General features: G+C 52.1%; 1 protein-coding gene and 6 non-coding genes across 8 annotated transcripts; 4 read left to right on the forward strand and 3 right to left on the reverse strand.

Annotated features, from left to right (window-relative positions):
- The first annotated feature begins 22 nt into the window (after positions 1-22).
- TRNAT-AGU lies at positions 23-96 on the forward strand. The gene has a single exon. It is a non-coding gene; the product is annotated as a tRNA-Thr (tRNA).
- A 441-nt stretch (positions 97-537) lies between these two features.
- TRNAS-CGA lies at positions 538-619 on the forward strand. The gene has a single exon. It is a non-coding gene; the product is annotated as a tRNA-Ser (tRNA).
- An 8,821-nt stretch (positions 620-9,440) lies between these two features.
- HES7 (hes family bHLH transcription factor 7) lies at positions 9,441-14,259 on the forward strand. 2 transcript variants are annotated; one of them, XM_037809208.1, is made up of 5 exons: positions 9,441-10,354; positions 10,661-10,763; positions 12,737-12,832; positions 13,416-13,503; positions 13,803-14,259. In XM_037809208.1, exons 3-5 carry the CDS (start codon positions 12,737-12,739, stop codon positions 14,255-14,257), a joined length of 639 nt encoding a protein of 212 aa, XP_037665136.1. In that variant the 5' UTR covers positions 9,441-10,354; positions 10,661-10,763; the 3' UTR covers positions 14,258-14,259. The 2 variants fall into 2 exon arrangements, with proteins under 2 accessions (XP_037665136.1, XP_037665137.1); XM_037809209.1 differs by lacking the exons at positions 9,441-10,354; positions 10,661-10,763 and having other exon boundaries at positions 12,685-12,832.
- Positions 14,260-14,806: 547 nt separating this feature from the next.
- TRNAR-UCU lies at positions 14,807-14,893 on the reverse strand. Its single transcript is given in 2 exon segments — positions 14,807-14,842; positions 14,857-14,893. It is a non-coding gene; the product is annotated as a tRNA-Arg (tRNA).
- A 517-nt stretch (positions 14,894-15,410) lies between these two features.
- Positions 15,411-15,492, forward strand: TRNAL-UAG. The gene has a single exon. It is a non-coding gene; the product is annotated as a tRNA-Leu (tRNA).
- A 1,058-nt stretch (positions 15,493-16,550) lies between these two features.
- TRNAQ-CUG lies at positions 16,551-16,622 on the reverse strand. The gene has a single exon. It is a non-coding gene; the product is annotated as a tRNA-Gln (tRNA).
- A 602-nt stretch (positions 16,623-17,224) lies between these two features.
- On the reverse strand, positions 17,225-17,297 carry TRNAK-UUU. The gene has a single exon. It is a non-coding gene; the product is annotated as a tRNA-Lys (tRNA).
- Between the last annotated feature and the right edge of the window lie 569 nt (positions 17,298-17,866).

The raw sequence follows: 17,866 nt of genomic DNA on the forward strand, positions 1-17,866 counted from the left end.
TAGATGCGCCCCTTCCTCAGTCGGCGCCGTGGCTTAGCTGGTTAAAGCGCCTGTCTAGTAAACAGGAGATCCTGGGTTCGAATCCCAGCGGTGCCTGCTGTTGCAAGGGTGGTATATTATTGCCTCGGGGAGACCATTTCCTCCTCTTCCAAACGTGGTTATTTCCGGGTACCTTCTTAACAACCTAGTACTTTGGCCTTGGGTTTCGATTCGAACACTTCGGAGTTCACTTTGCTTTCCTGAGTAAAGGGGAGGCGGGCAGTCGCTTGTCTGCTTCCAAGGGCATGGACACCTAGATTCGGATTTGGGCTCATTTTGTTGCGGCCACCACCGTCGGGGTGGCGCGGGGAAACAGGAGAGCTGCCATTCCGACAGGGGAGGTGATGGCTGACACAGGGAGGCGCAGTTACCACCGAGCCGAGGCGCAAGCGCACAGAAGTCCCCAGACAGCGGGGGCGGGGCTAGCGAGCGGTTGGGGGGGGGGGGGCGGGCGTGTTGATAGGCAGCAATAGCTGCTCGGGCGGCTGTTTGTGCACGGCTGTGATGGCCGAGTGGTTAAGGCGTTGGACTCGAAATCCAATGGGGTCTCCCCGCGCAGGTTCGAATCCTGCTCACAGCGCTAGTGCTTTTGGGAATGCGTGTTATTTATTTCAGGGAGGTAAGCAATTTCTTTCCTAGTGCTTTCGTCCTTTGGAGAAGTGTACCCCTTTTTATTCTGAGGTTCTCTGGGATCCGAACCTCCTCAGCCACCCCAGATCTGCCCGCCAGCGCCCCCTTGCGGTAGGAAGACCCCTACCAATCCCTTGAAGATCGTTTCTTCCTGCAGATGTCAATTCTGAACTCGACCGAATTCAGGTGTTTCCTTCGGCAATCATATTACATATCTTAGTCCATTCCCCCTCCTACTCTCCTACGTGACTATTTCATTCCTTCTTCTTTCACTTCAAACCACTATTGCCATCTTCATCCTCCCTCAGCTTTGCTTCCTGTTTTTCAGAGAAAATGAAACTCTGAAGTTTCCCACCAACATCCACAATCGCCATCTACCTACCTACCTGAGTCTCTGGCCACATATTCTTCCTTCCCTCATTAATGCAGATGAACCCCTCCACCTTCCTGGCCAATCTCTACAGTTACTCACTAGATCCCATTCTCTCCCACCCACTCAAAGACATGGCTCTCTTCTTGCACCTACAAATTTCCCCTCTACTGGATAGTCTTCTCAGTTTGCAAACATACTGCACTTTCTCACAATTTGGTACAAAGAAAACACAATCTATCCCGACTTCCAGCTATCACTCCATTTCTCTGCTTCCCCCTACTGTAAAACAAATGACCTCTACTCACTGTCTCTAACTCCATCTTCCCATTCTCCTTTGTACCCTCCCTAATCAGGCTACCCACCCTTACCAAAGCTGCTCTTGTGAAGATTACCAATGACCCTCACATTGCAAAATCCATTGATCACTACTTAGCAGCTGTAACCCAAGTGCTTACTCCCCTTTTCTAGAATCACTCTCTTCACTTGCCTTCTAGGACACCACGTCCTTCTGATTTTCCTCCTACTTGGTTAGCAGCTCATTCTCAGACTCCTTTGCTGGTTCCTCATCTTCTGGATCTCTAAATGTTGGAGTGTTCCCCAGGCTTAATTCTCCACCCTCTTCTGTTCTCTCTGTTTACCCGCTCCTTTGGTGATCTCCTCCAGTCTCATGGCCTTAAATACCAATTCAGGCTATTCCGCTTAAGGCACTAAATACAGCAACACATCCCAAATTTTCATCTCCAGCCCCAGACTCTGAATTACAGATGCATATAGTCTATTGCCTACTTATCATCTCCACTTGGATATCTAATAGGGATCACAGATTTAAAATGTCCAAAACAAAAACTTCTGGTCTTCTCCCCTGAAACTGCTTCATCTGTAGTCTTTTCATCTCAGTGAATGGGAAATCCATTCCTTCTTCAGTTCATCAGCCTAAAAACCCTAGCATCGTCCCTGCTTCCTCTCTTTCTCTCATACTGCATACCCAATCAGTTGCCAAATTCTATTTAAAATATGTGTAAATTGTGACTACTTGTCACTAGCTTCACCACTACACCCTGGTCCAAGCCACCCTCATCTCACCTGGATCATTGCAATAGCCCCTAAATTATTCCCTTGCTTCCATTCTTGTTCCTTGTTCCCTTACAAACTATTATTTTTAATGTAATTTTATTGAAATGTATTCACATAACATACAATCATTCAAAATGTACAATCAGTTGTTCACAGTATCGTCAGATAATTGTGCATTCATCCCCACAATCAATATTTGAACACTTTCATTACTCCAAACAATAAAATAAAAATTAAAATAAAAGAGAACATTCAAAACATCCCATTCCCCTCCCCCATTGTTCATTTACTTTTTAAATACAGTTTTATTGAGCTATATTCACACACTGTACCGTCATCCACAGTGTACAGTTATTCACAGCACCATCATACATTTATGCATTCATCACCAGAATCAATTTTTGAACTTGTTCCTTGCTCCACAATAGAAGTGAAAGCAAAAAAGAACACCTAAATCTTTCCATCCCCTCCATCCCACCCTATTCTTCATCTGGTTTTTGTCTCCATTTTTCTACTCATCTGTCCTTACACTGGATAAAGGGAGTGGGAGCCACAAGGTTTTCACAATCACAGAGTCACACTGTGCAAGCTACATAGTTACACAATTGTCTTCAAGAATCAAGGTCACTGGGTTGCAGTTTGACAGCTTCAGGATTTTCCTCTAGCTATTCCAACTCACTAAAAACTAAAAAGTGATATCTATATAGTACATAAGAATACCTCCAGAGTGAACTCTTGACTCCATCTGAAATCTCTCAGCCACTGGAACCTTATTTTGTTTCACCTCTTTTCCCCTTTTGGTCAAGAAGATCCTCTCAATCTCACAGGGCTGGGTCTAGGCTCATCCCCAGAAGTCATTTCCGTTTTGCAAGGGGGATTTACACCCCTGGGTGTCATGCCTCATGTAGTGGGGAGGGGAGTGAGTTCACCTGCTGAGTGGGCTTACAGAGTGGGGGGGCCACATCTGAGCAACAAAGAGGCTCTCTGCGGGAGAATCCTAGGCACAATTATAAGTGGGCTTAGCCTCTCCCTTGCAGCAACTAGCCTTACAAGGGAAGGTCTCCAGATCGAGGGCTCAGCCCACTAAATTGTCAGTCCTCAATGTCTGTGGGAAAATCAGCAATAACCCAGGTGGGAAAGTTCAACATTTCTGCATTTCTCCCCAGTTCCTCGGGGCGCCCCACAAATACACTTTTACTCTCTGCCCATATCACTCTGGGATGTGTTGGGATTTTACCCCAGCCCCCCTTACAGACTATTCTTAACACATTGGTCACAGTGATCCTTTTAAAACATGAATCAAAACCTGCCATTGTTCCTTTCAAAATTTTCCAGTGAGGTGTCAATATGAATTTGTGATTTTTAATCTGTATAGATATAGAAATAAATGTGTACACACACATACACCATGTAGATGCGTACATATTTCCTTGCTCTGTCCACTGAGAAAATCTAAAAGTATTGACAGAACAGTAGTAATGAGCACATTGAGTGCCAGATCTTGGTTTCTAAATACCATTCTCCAGGGCTCCTTGGAGAAAAGACTGATTCCAGGGCTAGTGCAAGAGAATTCCAAGATGATCTTGGAACATTTTTTTGCACCAGAAAGAAATGCTCAAAGAAGTTGAGTATATATCAAAATGACACAGCAGCTAGCTCAAAGAGGCTCCCATTGGCTATCTGAGCATTAAAATAGATGATAATTGTGATGGCTTGTAATTCATTGAATAAAACAGGAATCTAAAAGTTCGTACCGATATAAATGAATAATTAGATAAATGGCGAATAAGGGAAAGCTCTCTCTTACAGTAAACGCCTACTCATAAATATAGAAGGAGCCATGGAGTTAAATCATCAGTGGGTACTAAACTAGTGGTTGAACTTTTGATGAGGAGTCTCAAAGTATCTTCCCACAAATTACTTATTAATTACTAAGGGAAAATAATTTTCAGTGGAGAAACCTGGTGAACACCATTTTAGCCCAATGATCAGTCAACATCTCAGTATTGGGATGAACTGACATGTGTCTTTTGGTGTGATGTATTGAGAAGGACAGGGCATCACTTCTGTGATGATGTTCTTGTCAAAAATACATAACCCAAAAAGCCTGACTCAAACCATGAGGAAACATCAGACAAAGTAAACTGAGGGACAGTATACAAAATAACAATCCTGAACGGCAACAAAAATGTCAGGGTCAAGAAAGACAAAAACTCTGGTAAATTAAATGAGACTGAAGGGACATAACGAAATGCAATATGTGATCCTGGATCAAATCCTGGACTTGGAGAAAAAAATAGGTATAGAGGATGTTATGGGAACAATCAAGGAAATTTGAATGTGCACTGTGGATTAAATAATAGTATTCTGTTAATTTTAATTTCCTGGTTTTGATAACTATATTATGTACTATTATGCTATGCATGTCCTTTTCTTGAGTAATTAGGGACAAAGGGGCTCAGTGTTTCCAATTTACCCCCAGATGGTTCAGAAAACAAATATTTTTTGTCTAAATAATATTTGGATAAATAATAGAGCAAATGGGGCAGACAGACACAAGTAATGGATCTGGGAAAAGAATGTACAGGGGGGTGAGAAGGGGAACATTTTCTTAATATGAAAATAATTATTGCTATTTTAAAATTTCTTGATCATTGAATGTCACACCATTCTAACATGATTGTGTCTACAAGTATAGCTATGCACAGTTATTTTCCTGTTTACTTTTTTTTTGCGGGGGGGAGATAGATGTCTACTGTTTACTTCATTGTTATAATGCAGTCAAAGTTTTAAAATCAACAACAAAAAGAGTATTCAGGAGTTCCTTGAATTATTCCTGTAATTTGTCTGAAATTTTGAAATTATACAAAAACAAAAAGTTCCTAAAACTAAGCGAAACAAAAAACTAGGAGGGAAACGACAAAACAACCCTCCATTGGCTTCCTGTCTCACTGAGGGGAAGAGTCAAAGTCATTACAATGATCTAGAAGGTTCTACATAGCCTACCTCTGCCTTTATCTGAGCCTTTACTCTGCCTTTATCACTCTGAGCTCATCTCCTACAACTCCTGCACTTGCTACCTTCACAACGCATGAACACATTGCTTGTCCCCTCACCCCCCCACACACACACTCGGTCCCCCAAGCCGGCCTTTTCCCCACTCGCTGTTCCTGACCAGCCAGGCACCTTAGCTACCAGTTTCCTCCCCAGGAATGCTGTTTCCCCAGGGTCCCCATATCCTGCTCCCTCACCTTCTTGAGGGGTCCTTCCTTGATTATTCTATCTAAAATTGCTACTCCCACTCCCCATTCCTGTTTCCTCTTTTTCTCCATAGCTCTTACCACCATCTGACAAATTACGTGTTTTGTATAATGTTCACTGACTGCTTCACCCACAAGAATGCACAACCCATGAGGGCAGGGGGTTACTGTCTGTTCTGTTTGGGGTTATATCCCCAGTCCTGGGACAATGCCTGGCACCTAGCAGGCACCCTATAAACATGTGCAGAAGAATGAGTGAATTTCAGGGTTCCAGGCCTTTTGCATCTGGCTTTTCAGTTTCTGAAATGATTTGACTGCCACTTTTATTCCGTGGGGAATGTGCTACCCTCCTTCTTGTCAAAGAGAGGCCTCTCTTTTCTTTAGTTATGGCACCCAGGGAAAGGTGGAGGGTGGGCAGGACCAGGAGAATGTGCCCTGTGGGCCTAGAGTCCTTCTATTCTGTTCCTGCCTTCACTTGGGGGCCTGGTCCTCCCACGCCCCAATCCCCAAGCCCCCAGACCCAACCCTTCAGGAACCACCCCCTACCCAGGATGCAAGCAAGGGGTCCAGGAAACCAGGTTTCCCAGCCAGCTTTCCCTTTGCAGAACTGCAGAGGGAGGAGCTGAGCCTTGGGGACCCAGGCCTGAGGATTCCTCACAGCAGGAGAGGGGAAGCTGGGACAGCTGACCAGCTGTGCAGCCTCTGTCCCCTCCCCGCCCCCTGCCCCGCCCAGCACGTGTGGGACACGAGCTCCCCGCCCCCGAGCCCCAACCAGGTGGGCTGCTGAGAGGACAGGCAGGAAGAGGCTGGAGGCTCAGACACAGGGCAGTGGGCTGCCACACACACACAGGCACAGACACAACCCCAAAGGTGCATGGACACAGGCTCACGCCCATCCAGAAGTGTACAAACCTCACAGAGACCCCCATCCACACCCTCAGACACAGACACGCTGGGTGGGCTGAGTGGGCGGAGGGGACTCACAGACCACATCTGCCCTTGAGCAATGAGCTGCAGAAAGTCACCTGCCCACTATCTGGTCTCACCCTGGGACAGCTCCAGGCATTTGGGGTCTGAAGCTTAAATAATTTTTTTTAGGGTGAGCCCTTTGAAGCAAAAGCAAAACAAAGTTTGGTGCAAAAAAAGAATTCGTATTTAGAATGAAACAAGAAAGCACAACTTACAAATTTAAAAAGCTGATGAAGAGACAGATTGTGGTGATGAACACATAACTATGTTATCATACTGTGGACAGTGGATTATATATCATGGATGGTTGTATGGTGTGTGAATGTATTTCAATAAAACTGAATTTAATAAAAAAAAAGAAATTAAAAAAAAAAAAGCTGATGAATGCCACAAATGTCACAAAGTCCAGAAAAATAGCATAGTACTCACATTAAACTGCCTGGCACACCTCTAGTGTACTTTCCACAGACTAGCTTCTGGCTCTATGCATTTCAAATCTCGTTTCTCCTCTCCCACCCACGTACTTGCAATGCCAGGAACCACTGGACCCATTCCTGTCACACACGCCCTCTGTGACTTCAAACCTCACAAGCATACTCCACTCAACAGCAAAACTTATGTCTCCCCAACTCTTCTAACTGGCATCCCCCAAATTCCCACAGCCACTCCAACTCTACAGCTAAAATGTGGAAGACGTATGGGGAAGCCAGAGTGGAAAGAGACTGTAGTCTTTACTACTTGGCATTAAAATAACTTATTTTTGCAAATTTTACAGAAGCACATGGCCGTGGGGACACATTGTTAGGCCCTCTCAGGTGTCTGTGGAAGGGACAGTCCCGAAGCTGGAGCTTCCTTAGCTTGATGGGGAATTGACTTCTGCACAGAATCTTGACCCTACATCTCACGCAGGCTCTCAGCCTGCCTAGAAAGCCTACTCTCCTAGCCAAGAGGATTCGATTTCCTACTCTCTAAAATGGACATTTCACATCTTTCTCCTCAAACGATCTGGAGCCCTCTCCCTCTGGTAATGAATGTGCCTCATTTTGTTTTTTCAAGAAAATGGGAGCAGCTAGAGAGAACCTGCCCCATCCTCCCTGCATGGCAGTGCACCCATGCCCTCAGCTCCCCCCCCCTCACTGTGGGGTCCTCCCTGCTCCCTGAGGCTGATTTCTCCCCCACACCACCAGACCCTGGAATCTACCTGCCCCCACACATGCCCCTGGGTCTTGGTTAGTCTCTCTCTCTCTCTGCTCAGCTGGGTTACAATTACTCCCCTCAGTCACAAACATGCTCTAGCAACCCCCATCTCTTTCTTCTCCTCCTAGCTGTCATTCTACACATTTTTCTGTTCCCCATTCACAGGAAAACTTCTTGACAAAGCTGCCAACAGCCGCTGCCTGTGGCTGCCCGTGTGCCGTCACATCCCATTCACACCTGGAGCGGCTCTAGTGCAACTGCATAGAAGTCACTCGCCTCCAGGTCATTTGCCACTTCCAAGATGCTAATCTCACGCTCACTTGGCCTTACTTGACCTCCCACTAGTTTAGATAGGGCTGTCCACTCCCTGCTTGCTCATACTCTCCCTTTTCTTGGTTTCCAGGACACCCCATTCCCCTGATTTTCTGCTACCTCCCTGACCACTCTAGACTCCTTTGCCATTTCTTCCTCCTTAACCTGACCTCTAAGAGTTGGAGTGCCCGGGGCTCCTTGCTCAGCCCTTTCTCTTCTCTCTCCCGAGGTGCTCCAGCCTCCTAGCATTAAATACCATCTTCATCCTGATGACTCCCAAATATTTACCCTCCAGCTCTGACCCCAGAACTTGTATATCCCCAGCCTATCTGTAGTCTCCACTTGGATGCCTAAGGAGCATCTCAACTAATATAGCTAAAATATAAATGCTTGATTTCAGTTCCCAAGCCTCTTCCTTTCCCAGGTCCGTGAAATGTGCCACCATCTACCCAGTCAGCCAAGCCAAACAACTGATCCTGTCACTTTTCTTTCCCCTCTGCCACCAGCTCAGTACAAGTCCCCTTCATGTCTTGCCTAGAAGACTGGTGGCGCTCCCCAAAGGATCTTCCTGCTTCGATTCTCCACACAGCAGCCAAAGTGACTTTCTAAAAAAAACATTAATCAGAATGCACAACCTTCCTGATGAAAACCCTCTGCTGGCTTCCCCTTAACTCCTTCAGCAGCCTACAAGACCCTGTGTCATTGGCCATGCCTGACTCTCCCATTCACCACTCTAGGTACACCCGTCCTCTTTCTTCAGCTCCCACCAGCAAAGACCTTTCCCGCCTCAGCTTTTGCACTTGCACTTGCTGTTCGTTCGCCTGGACTGCTCTTTCTCACAGCCGGCATCTGCTTGGCATTGTCATTAAAACTGGGTTCAAATACCACCTCCTCATGGAGACTTTCTCTGACCACCCAGGGTCAAGCAGCACTTCCTCCTCGAGTAAATGCTTCCGGTGCCCTCTCTCACAGCCTATAGCCTTCTGAAAGGATCTTACATTATTTTCCGCTTTCTTAGTTATTTCTGCCCCTATGTCCCAATGTAAGCTTCAGGCAGCTGGAGCCCACTCCATCTCCAGTGCCTAGCGATGCCGGCACCCAGGGGACCTCAGGAAATCCTGGCCGGGTGAACACATACAGAGGCAGGGGGATGTGCACAATGACCCGCAGATGACCACTGTCATGGCTTAGAGCTGGGAAGAGTGAGACATTCCCAGTCGCCAAGACAATCCAGAGACAAGACAGAGCCCAGCCCAGATGAAACAGATGGGCTGAGAGAGGCAGGAGGCAGAAACCGGGGACCGAGGCGAATTCCGCGGAGAGGGACGGAGGGACACCAAGCCGCGGTCCCAGACTCCGCCGACCGGAGAAACGCGGGCAGCAGCCCGAGGGCCAGCGAGAGCAGCCGCGCGGAGGGAGGCCGGGGCGCCGGAGGGGAGCGGCCGCGGGCGCCGGGAGGCCGGAGGCCGGAGCCAGGGGCCGCCCCCCGCCCCGGGCCGCCGCAGCTGGCCCGTGCGCCCCGCCGCCCGCGGGCCCGACGCGTGCGCGATCAAAGCGGCGGGGAAGGGGCGGGCGCCGGAGGTGTCAGGAGCCCGGAGGTGTGAGGGGGCTTCCCAGGGGCGGCCCGAGCGTGGGAGCGCAGAGAGGACCCGGAGGCCGCCAGAGACCCGGAGAGACCTGGACACAGAGACGCGGAGAGATCCGGAGACACTCAGAGACCGGGACCCAGAGAGACCCAGGGCCTGAGCTGCGAGGAGACCCGGAAAGAACAGGAGAGACCCAGAAATAGAAGCAGAGGCGCCACCAGACACCCGGAAAGATGGCGAGACGCACAGGCCGAGACACAGCGCGGATCGGAGAGAACGAAAGACGAGAGAGAGGAAAAAGAAATGAAAGAGCAAGGGACTTAGAGAGTGTGGGGGCGCGAAGACCGCGAGGACCCCCCGGGGCAGGGAGAGGGGCGCCCTGTCCTTTCTCAGGGTCACGCCCTGGAGGTGCAGGGACGGGGGTGCGGTGTCGAGGCAGCAGGAGCCCCAGGCTGCGAGGAGCACAGTATCAGGACGTTCAGAACCAGAGTCTAGATCGGAAGGCTCAAAATCTGCGAGAGTTCAAAGTTAACACAGAATAGTAATATTTAACAGGAATGTTAAACGCCGACTTTAGGAGGAAAAAGAAACCACGTATTATGGTGATCCGGAATCGAACTCCGATCTTCCCCCATAACAAGCAAAGCGAGATACCACCGAGCTAAAGGAGGTTGCAGACAACGTCAGGCCGACCTATCTGAACTTGTGAGAGGGTGCAGAGGACTTGGTCTAGAGGGTAGCATGTGTCAGGGACTCTGGATGGGAACGGCCCCGAAAAGTTGACGTGGGTGGAGCGCCAGGCCATCCTTCCTCCCGCCCGGATCCGGCCACCGGGCCATAAAGCCGCCCCATATGGCCAGGGGCGGCCCCACACCCGGGTGCGAACAGCCCGGGGCCCCGAGCGCGGGGTGCAGGTGAGAAAAACTCAGCCCGAGGCCAGGTTCCCAAGGAGGGGGGCTGCGGGGGCCACACATTTGCGCTCCCATTTGGCCGAGGTGGGGGGAGGTGGGATGTGCTGGGGGTCCTGATCCCAAATGGGAGCCCTCTCCCCAAGGTCTCTGCCCCTCCGGGCTCAGGCTTTGGCAAGGCAGGCTCGGTGAAAGAAGCAAGGTGGGGAGAGGCGCCGGGAGGGCTGGGGGAAGTCCCACCGGTCCCTGACTCCTCGGCTATCTTCCCTCTCAGCCTGTAACCCTGTGTCTTCGTGTCCTTGTCTCTGGCAGTCTGGCTGTCCTGTTAACACTCTGATTTATCCTCCCTGGCACTTTGTCCTGAAGTCTCCGAGTGTTTACGCCAGCTTCGGCAGAGTCACGCTCTTGGTTTGAGGTAGGTGCTGGTCCCTTTCTCCTATCCCTCTCTTGTCCCTTTCTCACCTGCTCTCTCCTCCCCGAAGGTCACGAGGGGCCCCCAGAAGCAAGCAACGCGGGCAGACTTGTGTGAGGTGTCCTGGCAGCCACGCGCCTGAATCTCCTATAATTAGCTCTGAATCAAATACTTTTAAGTGGAAAGATCCCTCTACCTCTTATCCGTGCTACAATACCTTGCTTCCTCTTCCTTGACGCATCCACCGGTTTATCCAGCCAACTCTCAGGGCGAACCCTTTCCCTTCACTCTGCCTCTAAAATAGCTATTTGATGACATATCCTCTTTTTCCACTAGCTGCAGCAGGGACGAGCTGGGCCTCTCCTGCATGTTTCAGGATCAAGCGTCCAACTTTGACCCTGCCCTGGCGCACAGTGAGCGTCAGATGTTGGGGAAATTGAGTATAACCGACTTGGATGGAACAGGGCGCCTCCTCCACCAAAAGTCAGAGCCTGGGTTGAGTCAGACCGACCCGTCCAGCACTCGGGTTGCAACCTGACCCGGAGTAGGAGGCGGACAGGGGGGAAGATTTTAAGATTCAGTTTGGAATTGAAGGGTGCTAACTTTTGTTTCAGGTTTAGTGGGTTACAGTGAGCCACCAAGGAAGCTGAGATTGGGGCAGGGGGGAGATTCAGATTCAGCCCTAAATTGAGGTCTATCCCCAAAGCACTCGAACTCCCTTTCCCCCTAATAGCCTCCTCCCTTCAGCAGGGTTCCGCCGCATTATACAGCCTTATGGTCCTTAGACCAGCCGGTGCCCCATTCACTCCTAACTTCCCACGCTCCCATGCCTGGCTTGGGGCCTGTCCACTCTTTCCCCTCCCCCTTTCACTCCTCCCCTTTCCGGGAGCCTCGAGCGCCCGCAGCGTGGTGCGAGATGGGGGTGCCCTAGGGGGCGGGGCCGGGATCCTAACCCCCTACCAGGGCGCCCGCGGGATATAAGGCACGGGGCTGGCAGGGACGCGGTCCACAGCAGGGTCCAGAGGAACGATGGTCACTCGGGATCGAGCCGAGAATAGGGACGGCCCCAAGGTGAGAGGCGAGAGGGGAGGGAGCAGAGGACTCTGGGTCTGTCTGGGGATCGGAGCCCTGAGACAGGGGAGAGAGACGCAGGGCAGGAGGGGGACACACGTCCGGGGGACCCGAGGAGTTGGGAGCTGGGGAGGAAGCGGCTTAGTAGGAAGCAGGGGACAGGGTCCGAGCAGGACCTACGTGGGCAGCAGAAGCAGGGGGCCTGGGGAATGGGGGTTGGCACCTTGCTGCCTGGAGGGAGTGGGAGTGGGCCGGAATTTGAGTAAAACAAGAGGACGGAGCCAAAGGATGCGGGTGGGAACAAAAAGCTGAAAGGATGGCGCTCGCTCCACGAGGGCTGTGAGCTGGAACTGGCCCGTGGGGGTCTTGTAGGGAAGGGCCCCCCCCCCCCCCCACGGGCTTTGGTTCTAGAGGTCCAGGATGGGGTGGAAGGGTTTAGGAGAACCAGTGGTGAAGGGTGACCGCATAGATGGGTTAGAGGGAAGAGGCGCGGCTACGCTGGGCATCTGCCTTTCTACACTCAGGGTGGCCAGCTCTGAGCTCGGCACCGTGCGGCGCACGTGCCTGGGCGCAAAGCGGGTCCCCAAAGTTCTCCACTAAGACAGAGAGAGACTGCACGAGACGGAGACGTAGAGAGAAAAGAGGAGGAAGAGGAGAGACACAGAGAGGGGAGGAGGGAGGACAAGACTGAGAAAGGAGAAGGCAGAAGATCCGGGAGAGAGAGGAGGCGAGCTATACAGAAGCTGACCCTAGAGGCATTGGGAGGGGGAGCGGAGAGGGCTCCCACGGGCCTGGCCCTAGGTTCCCCTGGGGGGTTGGGGGAAGGGGTGGAGGAGGGGCTCTCCCAGCGGCGGGACCTGAGTCTCGGTCCGGTGGGTCCTCTCTCCTCTTCCTGCCGGTCGCAGATGCTGAAGCCGCTGGTGGAGAAGCGGCGCCGGGACCGCATCAACCGCAGCCTGGAAGAGCTGAGGCTGCTGCTGCTGGAGCGAACCCGGGACCAGGTCAGTCCTCCACCGGCCCCGGACCCACCAAGCCTCCCTGCCTAGCGTCCCAGGGCCTCCCACTGGGGTGGGGACATAGGCTGGATTGGCGACTCTGGCCCCAAAGCCTGCTGAACTGAGTCCCGCCCTTGGAATCCCATACCAGACCCCCTCTCGCTCTCAGAACGCAAACTTCATCGCCACCCCTCGGGTCTGTAAGTTTCAAGCCCGGCTCCGTAAATTTCACTTCTAGGGTCCGTCAGTTTCACCCCTTGGGTCGGTACATTTCCCCCCTTGCCCTCCCCCTGCCCTGCGACCGGTCAGCTTCAGTTCTGCAGGGTTGGTCAGTTTCACTCCCTGGGCTCGCCATTTGAAGTCCCCAGCCCCCACAGCGTGGGTTGGGACCACCAATTTCGTCTAAGGGTGGGCCAGGGCCGTCTGTGGTCATCGCCACTCGTCTTCCCGCGTGTGCTCTGGGGGCAGCGCGCAAACGCGATCCGGGGACACCCCAGCTCCTGCACCCGCCCCTCCCTTCTTCCCCCTGCCACTTTCCCCCTCTCTCCCCACCCCTCTCTGTCTCTGCGCCCTCCCCTCCGGTCTGTAGAACCTCCGGAACCCGAAGCTGGAGAAAGCGGAGATACTGGAGTTCGCCGTGGGCTACTTAAGGGAGCGAAGCCGGGTGGAGCCCCCGGGTATAGCGCGGGGGTGGGGGCAGCAAAGGGAGGTTGGGGGGCTCTCGGAGCCGGGGCCGGGGCCGGTGGGCTTGGGGAGAGGCACGCTCTCCCCCGACGTGAGGTTAATAACACCCGCGCGTGTCTGTCTCTGTGTCTCTCTCATTTCTCTCTCCGTGCGTCCACCTGGCTTTCTGCCTCTGTCTGTGCGCCTGTCCGACCTCGGGATCTCTGCGCCCCGCCCCTTCCCTCACCCCTGCCGGGCCCCCGCCCTGCCCGCCCGGCCTCCCGCCCGCCGCCACCGGTCGCCGCGGCTCCAGGGGTCCCCCGGTCCCCAGCCCAGGACGCCGAGGCGCTCGCCAGCTGCTACTTGTCCGGCTTCCGCGAGTGCCTGCTCCGCCTGGCGGCCTTCGCGCACGACGCCAGCCCGGCCGCCCGCGCCCAGCTCTTCTCCGCGCTGCACTGCTACCTGCGCCCCAAGCCGCCCCGGCCCGAGCCGGTAGACCCGCGGCCCCCGGCGCCGCGCGCACCACCGCTGGACCCCGCCGCCCCGGCGCTCGGCCCCGCGCTGCAGCAGCGCCCCCCAGTGCACCAGGGCCCCCTTAGCCCGCGCGGCGCCTGGTCCCCGTCCCCCTGCTCCCCACGCGCCAGGGATTGCGGCGCGCGGGCGCCCCTCACCGGACTGCTGCCGCCGCCACCGCCGCCTCACAGACAAGACGGGGCGCCCAAGGCCCCGCCGCTCCCGCCGCCCGCCTTCTGGAGACCTTGGCCCTGAGCTTTGGGGGGTTGGGGGCGGGGGCTGGGGGTGGGGTAGAGACTCCAGCAGGAGTGCAGCAGAGGGACCCGGGCGTCCGGGCGAGGAGGTGCTGGGGAGGGCGGCGGGGCGCGAGAGTGAGATTGTGGTCTATATTTAGAGTATCTATATAAATATATATTTCCCTGGTTCCTACCCTTCTTCCCTGCCCCCACCCCTCCTTCCGTCTAGGATTGTACTCTCTGTCCCGGCCCAGTCCCCACCCCTTCCCGAGTCCCTAGTGCATGGAATAAAGTGGTTATTAAATCCCGGTGTGTCCCCGAGCCAGGGGCCTGCCTTTATCTCGGCGTCCACGCCCGCTTTCCCTCCCCTTCCGTCCCCCTCCCTCCCCCCCCCCCAGTCCCGCTCTTCATGGCCTAAGCCTCGGGGCAGACAGGTAAGTAAAGAAGACAGAGCGGAGACTGAGGCTGGAACTGAAACCAGGTGGAAAAACTCTGAGGTAGGGTGGGGGGAGGAGGGAAGGGATCCTTTAAGAGAAAGCCGGATAAAGAGGAAAGAATAAAATAAAATTGACTCTGGTGGGATTCGAACCCACAACCTTTGAATCGCTCTCTCGTCACTAGAAGTCCAATGCGCTATCCATTGCGCCACAGAGCCACGCGGCGGGCGGCGGCGTCTGGCGCCATATGGGCCGTAGCATGAGAAGGGGGCAGGGTAAGGGGGTTGGGTGAGACGTGCCACGAGCTCGCGGCGAGGACCCGGCAGAGAAAGGCGTGGTGTAGACTCAGAGGCCATTCCCGGAGAGGTAGCGGACACAAAGCACCTGAGCCAGGTGGGAGTGCGGGCGCGCATGGGTGGAAGAGACAGGGAGGGAGAGCAACTGTGAACGAGCTAGTGTGGCTCTCCGATTGCCCGCTTGGGGGTGGTGTTTCCCGCCCAGGCGCACCCCACTCCCTGATGTGGCCCCGCCCGTCAAAATAAACTTGTTTCGCTGTAAGTTTCGTGTATTGCTCTTCTGTCCGCGGTTCTGCGGTCTGGAGTCTCGATGACTTCCCATTCTGGGATTGCAAAAAATGCGGGAAAGGAGTCTAGGCTATCGCCGTTTGATTATCACGCCACTTCTCCCCTTGAAGTCTCTTAGGAAGAGGACAGGATCGCGGGGTTCGGTCGTATAGGTAGCGTGGCCGAGCGGTCTAAGGCGCTGGATTTAGGCTCCAGTCTCTTCGGAGGCGTGGGTTCGAATCCCACCGCTGCCAGACCCTGGTTTTGGGACAGCACCTCATTTTATGAGGGCGGTTAGCAGTGGTCTTGTCCCCACTATCTTCCCTCTCTGGCCTTTCAGAATTGAAGACCTGATGGAAGGTGTCGGAGGAACTTTCGCTTGCTAATAACTGATCCCACCTTTGCACGTCTTCAAATTTAACGTTCTAACTTTCAAAATTAGCGCAGCTACCCAGTGTGTTTAAATTATACCTGGTTTGTTCTCTTGACTGTGTGTGCTACAGCCCTCCAAGTACTCCATGTGAAAAATCTCAAAGAGTAGTGTCCTCCTAGTTAAGTTTTCTTTTCAGAATCTGTCAGGTCAAAAGAAAGAATTATTGGTGGGAATGTAAAATGGAGCAGTCGCTGTGGAAAGTTTGACAGTTACTCAAAAAGTTAAATATAGAATTACCATATGACCCGGCAATCCCACTTCTCGCTATATACCCAAAAGAATTAAAAGCAGGGACTCGAACAAATATTTGTGCTCCGATGTTCAGAGTAGAATTATTCACAATAGTCAAAAGGAGGAGGCAACCCAAGTGTCCATCAACGAATGAATGCATTTAAAAAATGTGGTACATACCCATAAGGAAATATTCAGCCGTGAAAATGAATGAAGTTCTGACACATGCTCCATCCCAGATGAACCTTAAAGACATCATGTCGAGTGAAATAAGCCAGACCAAAAAGAACAGATACTGTCTGATGTCACTGATATGAAATAATCAGAATATACAAATTCGTAGAGACAGAAAGTAGATTACATGTTACCGGGAGCAGGGTTGGGAGGAGTAAGAAATTGGAAGTCAATGCTTAATGGGTACAGAGTTTCTGTTTGGAGTGATGAAAAGTTTTGTTTTTGGATGTTGATGATGGTAGGACAATATTGTGAATGTAATTAATACTATGGAATCGTACACTTGAAAGCGGATAAAATGGGAAATTTAATGTTATATATATAAATGTCTTCATAATAAAAATTAAAGAGGAAAAAAATCTTACCTATTAAACAACGAACGTATTTCAACACTGGTTAGTGATGCGAAAAGCAAGGTTCCACCGAGATTTGAACTCGGATCGCTGGATTCAGAGTCCAGAGTGCTAACCATTACACCATGGAACCGTCGTTTGCTCGTTTTTTTCGCAGATTCTACACTATTCTGAGCTTCCTATTCCGCCTGTCTTCCCGCCCAGTTATTCATGGGAAAAAAAAAAAAAAAAAAAGAGAAAGTATAAAATTGCTCTGCCCTTTATGGTGGACACTTAGCCACCTGAGGCTATTGCGACCTGAAATAAGAATTGAGAGGTGCTGTAATGTAAAATAAACACCGTACTGAGACGATTTAGTACGAAGAAACGATTGTAAAATATCCCATTAATAATACATACTGAAATAATTTGGATATAGTAAATAAAACTTATTATTAAAATTAATTAATTAAAATTAATATTACTTGTTTCTTTTTACTCTTTTTAATGTGGCTCCCAGGAAATTTAAAATCGCACTTATGGCTTCCATAGATACTGCTCTATAACAATTTCTACTTTCCCTCAACTTTCATTCGTTCCCACTTCTCAAAACGAAAACTTTGCAGCACTTCATATCGCTTAATTTTACAACCAAATAACAGTATTTTGCCTCTTCATTTCATCGTTTTAGTCGATGGAATACCCTATCATCAAACATTATCTAGAAAAGAAAAAAAAAAAAAAAAAAAGGGCAGACGCCCGAACAGGGACTTGAACCCTGGACCCTCAGATTAAAAGTCTGATGCTCTGCCGACTGAGCTATCCGGGCTCCAAGGGGCTGGCTGCTCTGCTTCTTATAAGAGCGGTTCACGTACGCCCTCCCAGGCTCGCCGGCGCTAGAGGGAATTGTCTATGTCTGCGCAGAGGACTTCAGCAGGGACTAGGAAGACGCCAGGATTTCCGGGCTGCTGCAGATTCGGCTTTCTCCGCCTCGCTGTTCTCAGAGCTCCGGCGGAGTCTTGGGCGCTAGGTTGCAGTGCCGCCGAGGCCGGAACGGTGTGATACCGGGACTGGCCGCACGGGGCCGCTGCCGGCCGCTGATTTCACGCGTACAGACTTTCCTCCCTGCCCCGATGACCTAGATACCGGCCCCCCCCCCCGAACCCCCCGCCCAGGGCCCCGCAGGCCGAGGGCGGTCCCCGTGCGGGGAGAATGCTACCTGGGCCGTCCGGACGTCGCGCGTCCCGACCCCCACTTCGATCTCCTAAACTGGGGGAGAAACTGAGGTCGGGAGTGCAAAAGGCTGGGGACCCAGAGGTTAGGGCAGGGGATGGGTTGGGAATGGAGAGGGCTGGGGGGTGGCAGAGGAACTGTTCCCGACCCCCTGCCGCGGACGGG

This window comes from Choloepus didactylus, chromosome 18, assembly GCF_015220235.1.
Source record: "Choloepus didactylus isolate mChoDid1 chromosome 18, mChoDid1.pri, whole genome shotgun sequence".
Lineage (NCBI taxonomy): Eukaryota > Metazoa > Chordata > Mammalia > Pilosa > Megalonychidae > Choloepus > Choloepus didactylus.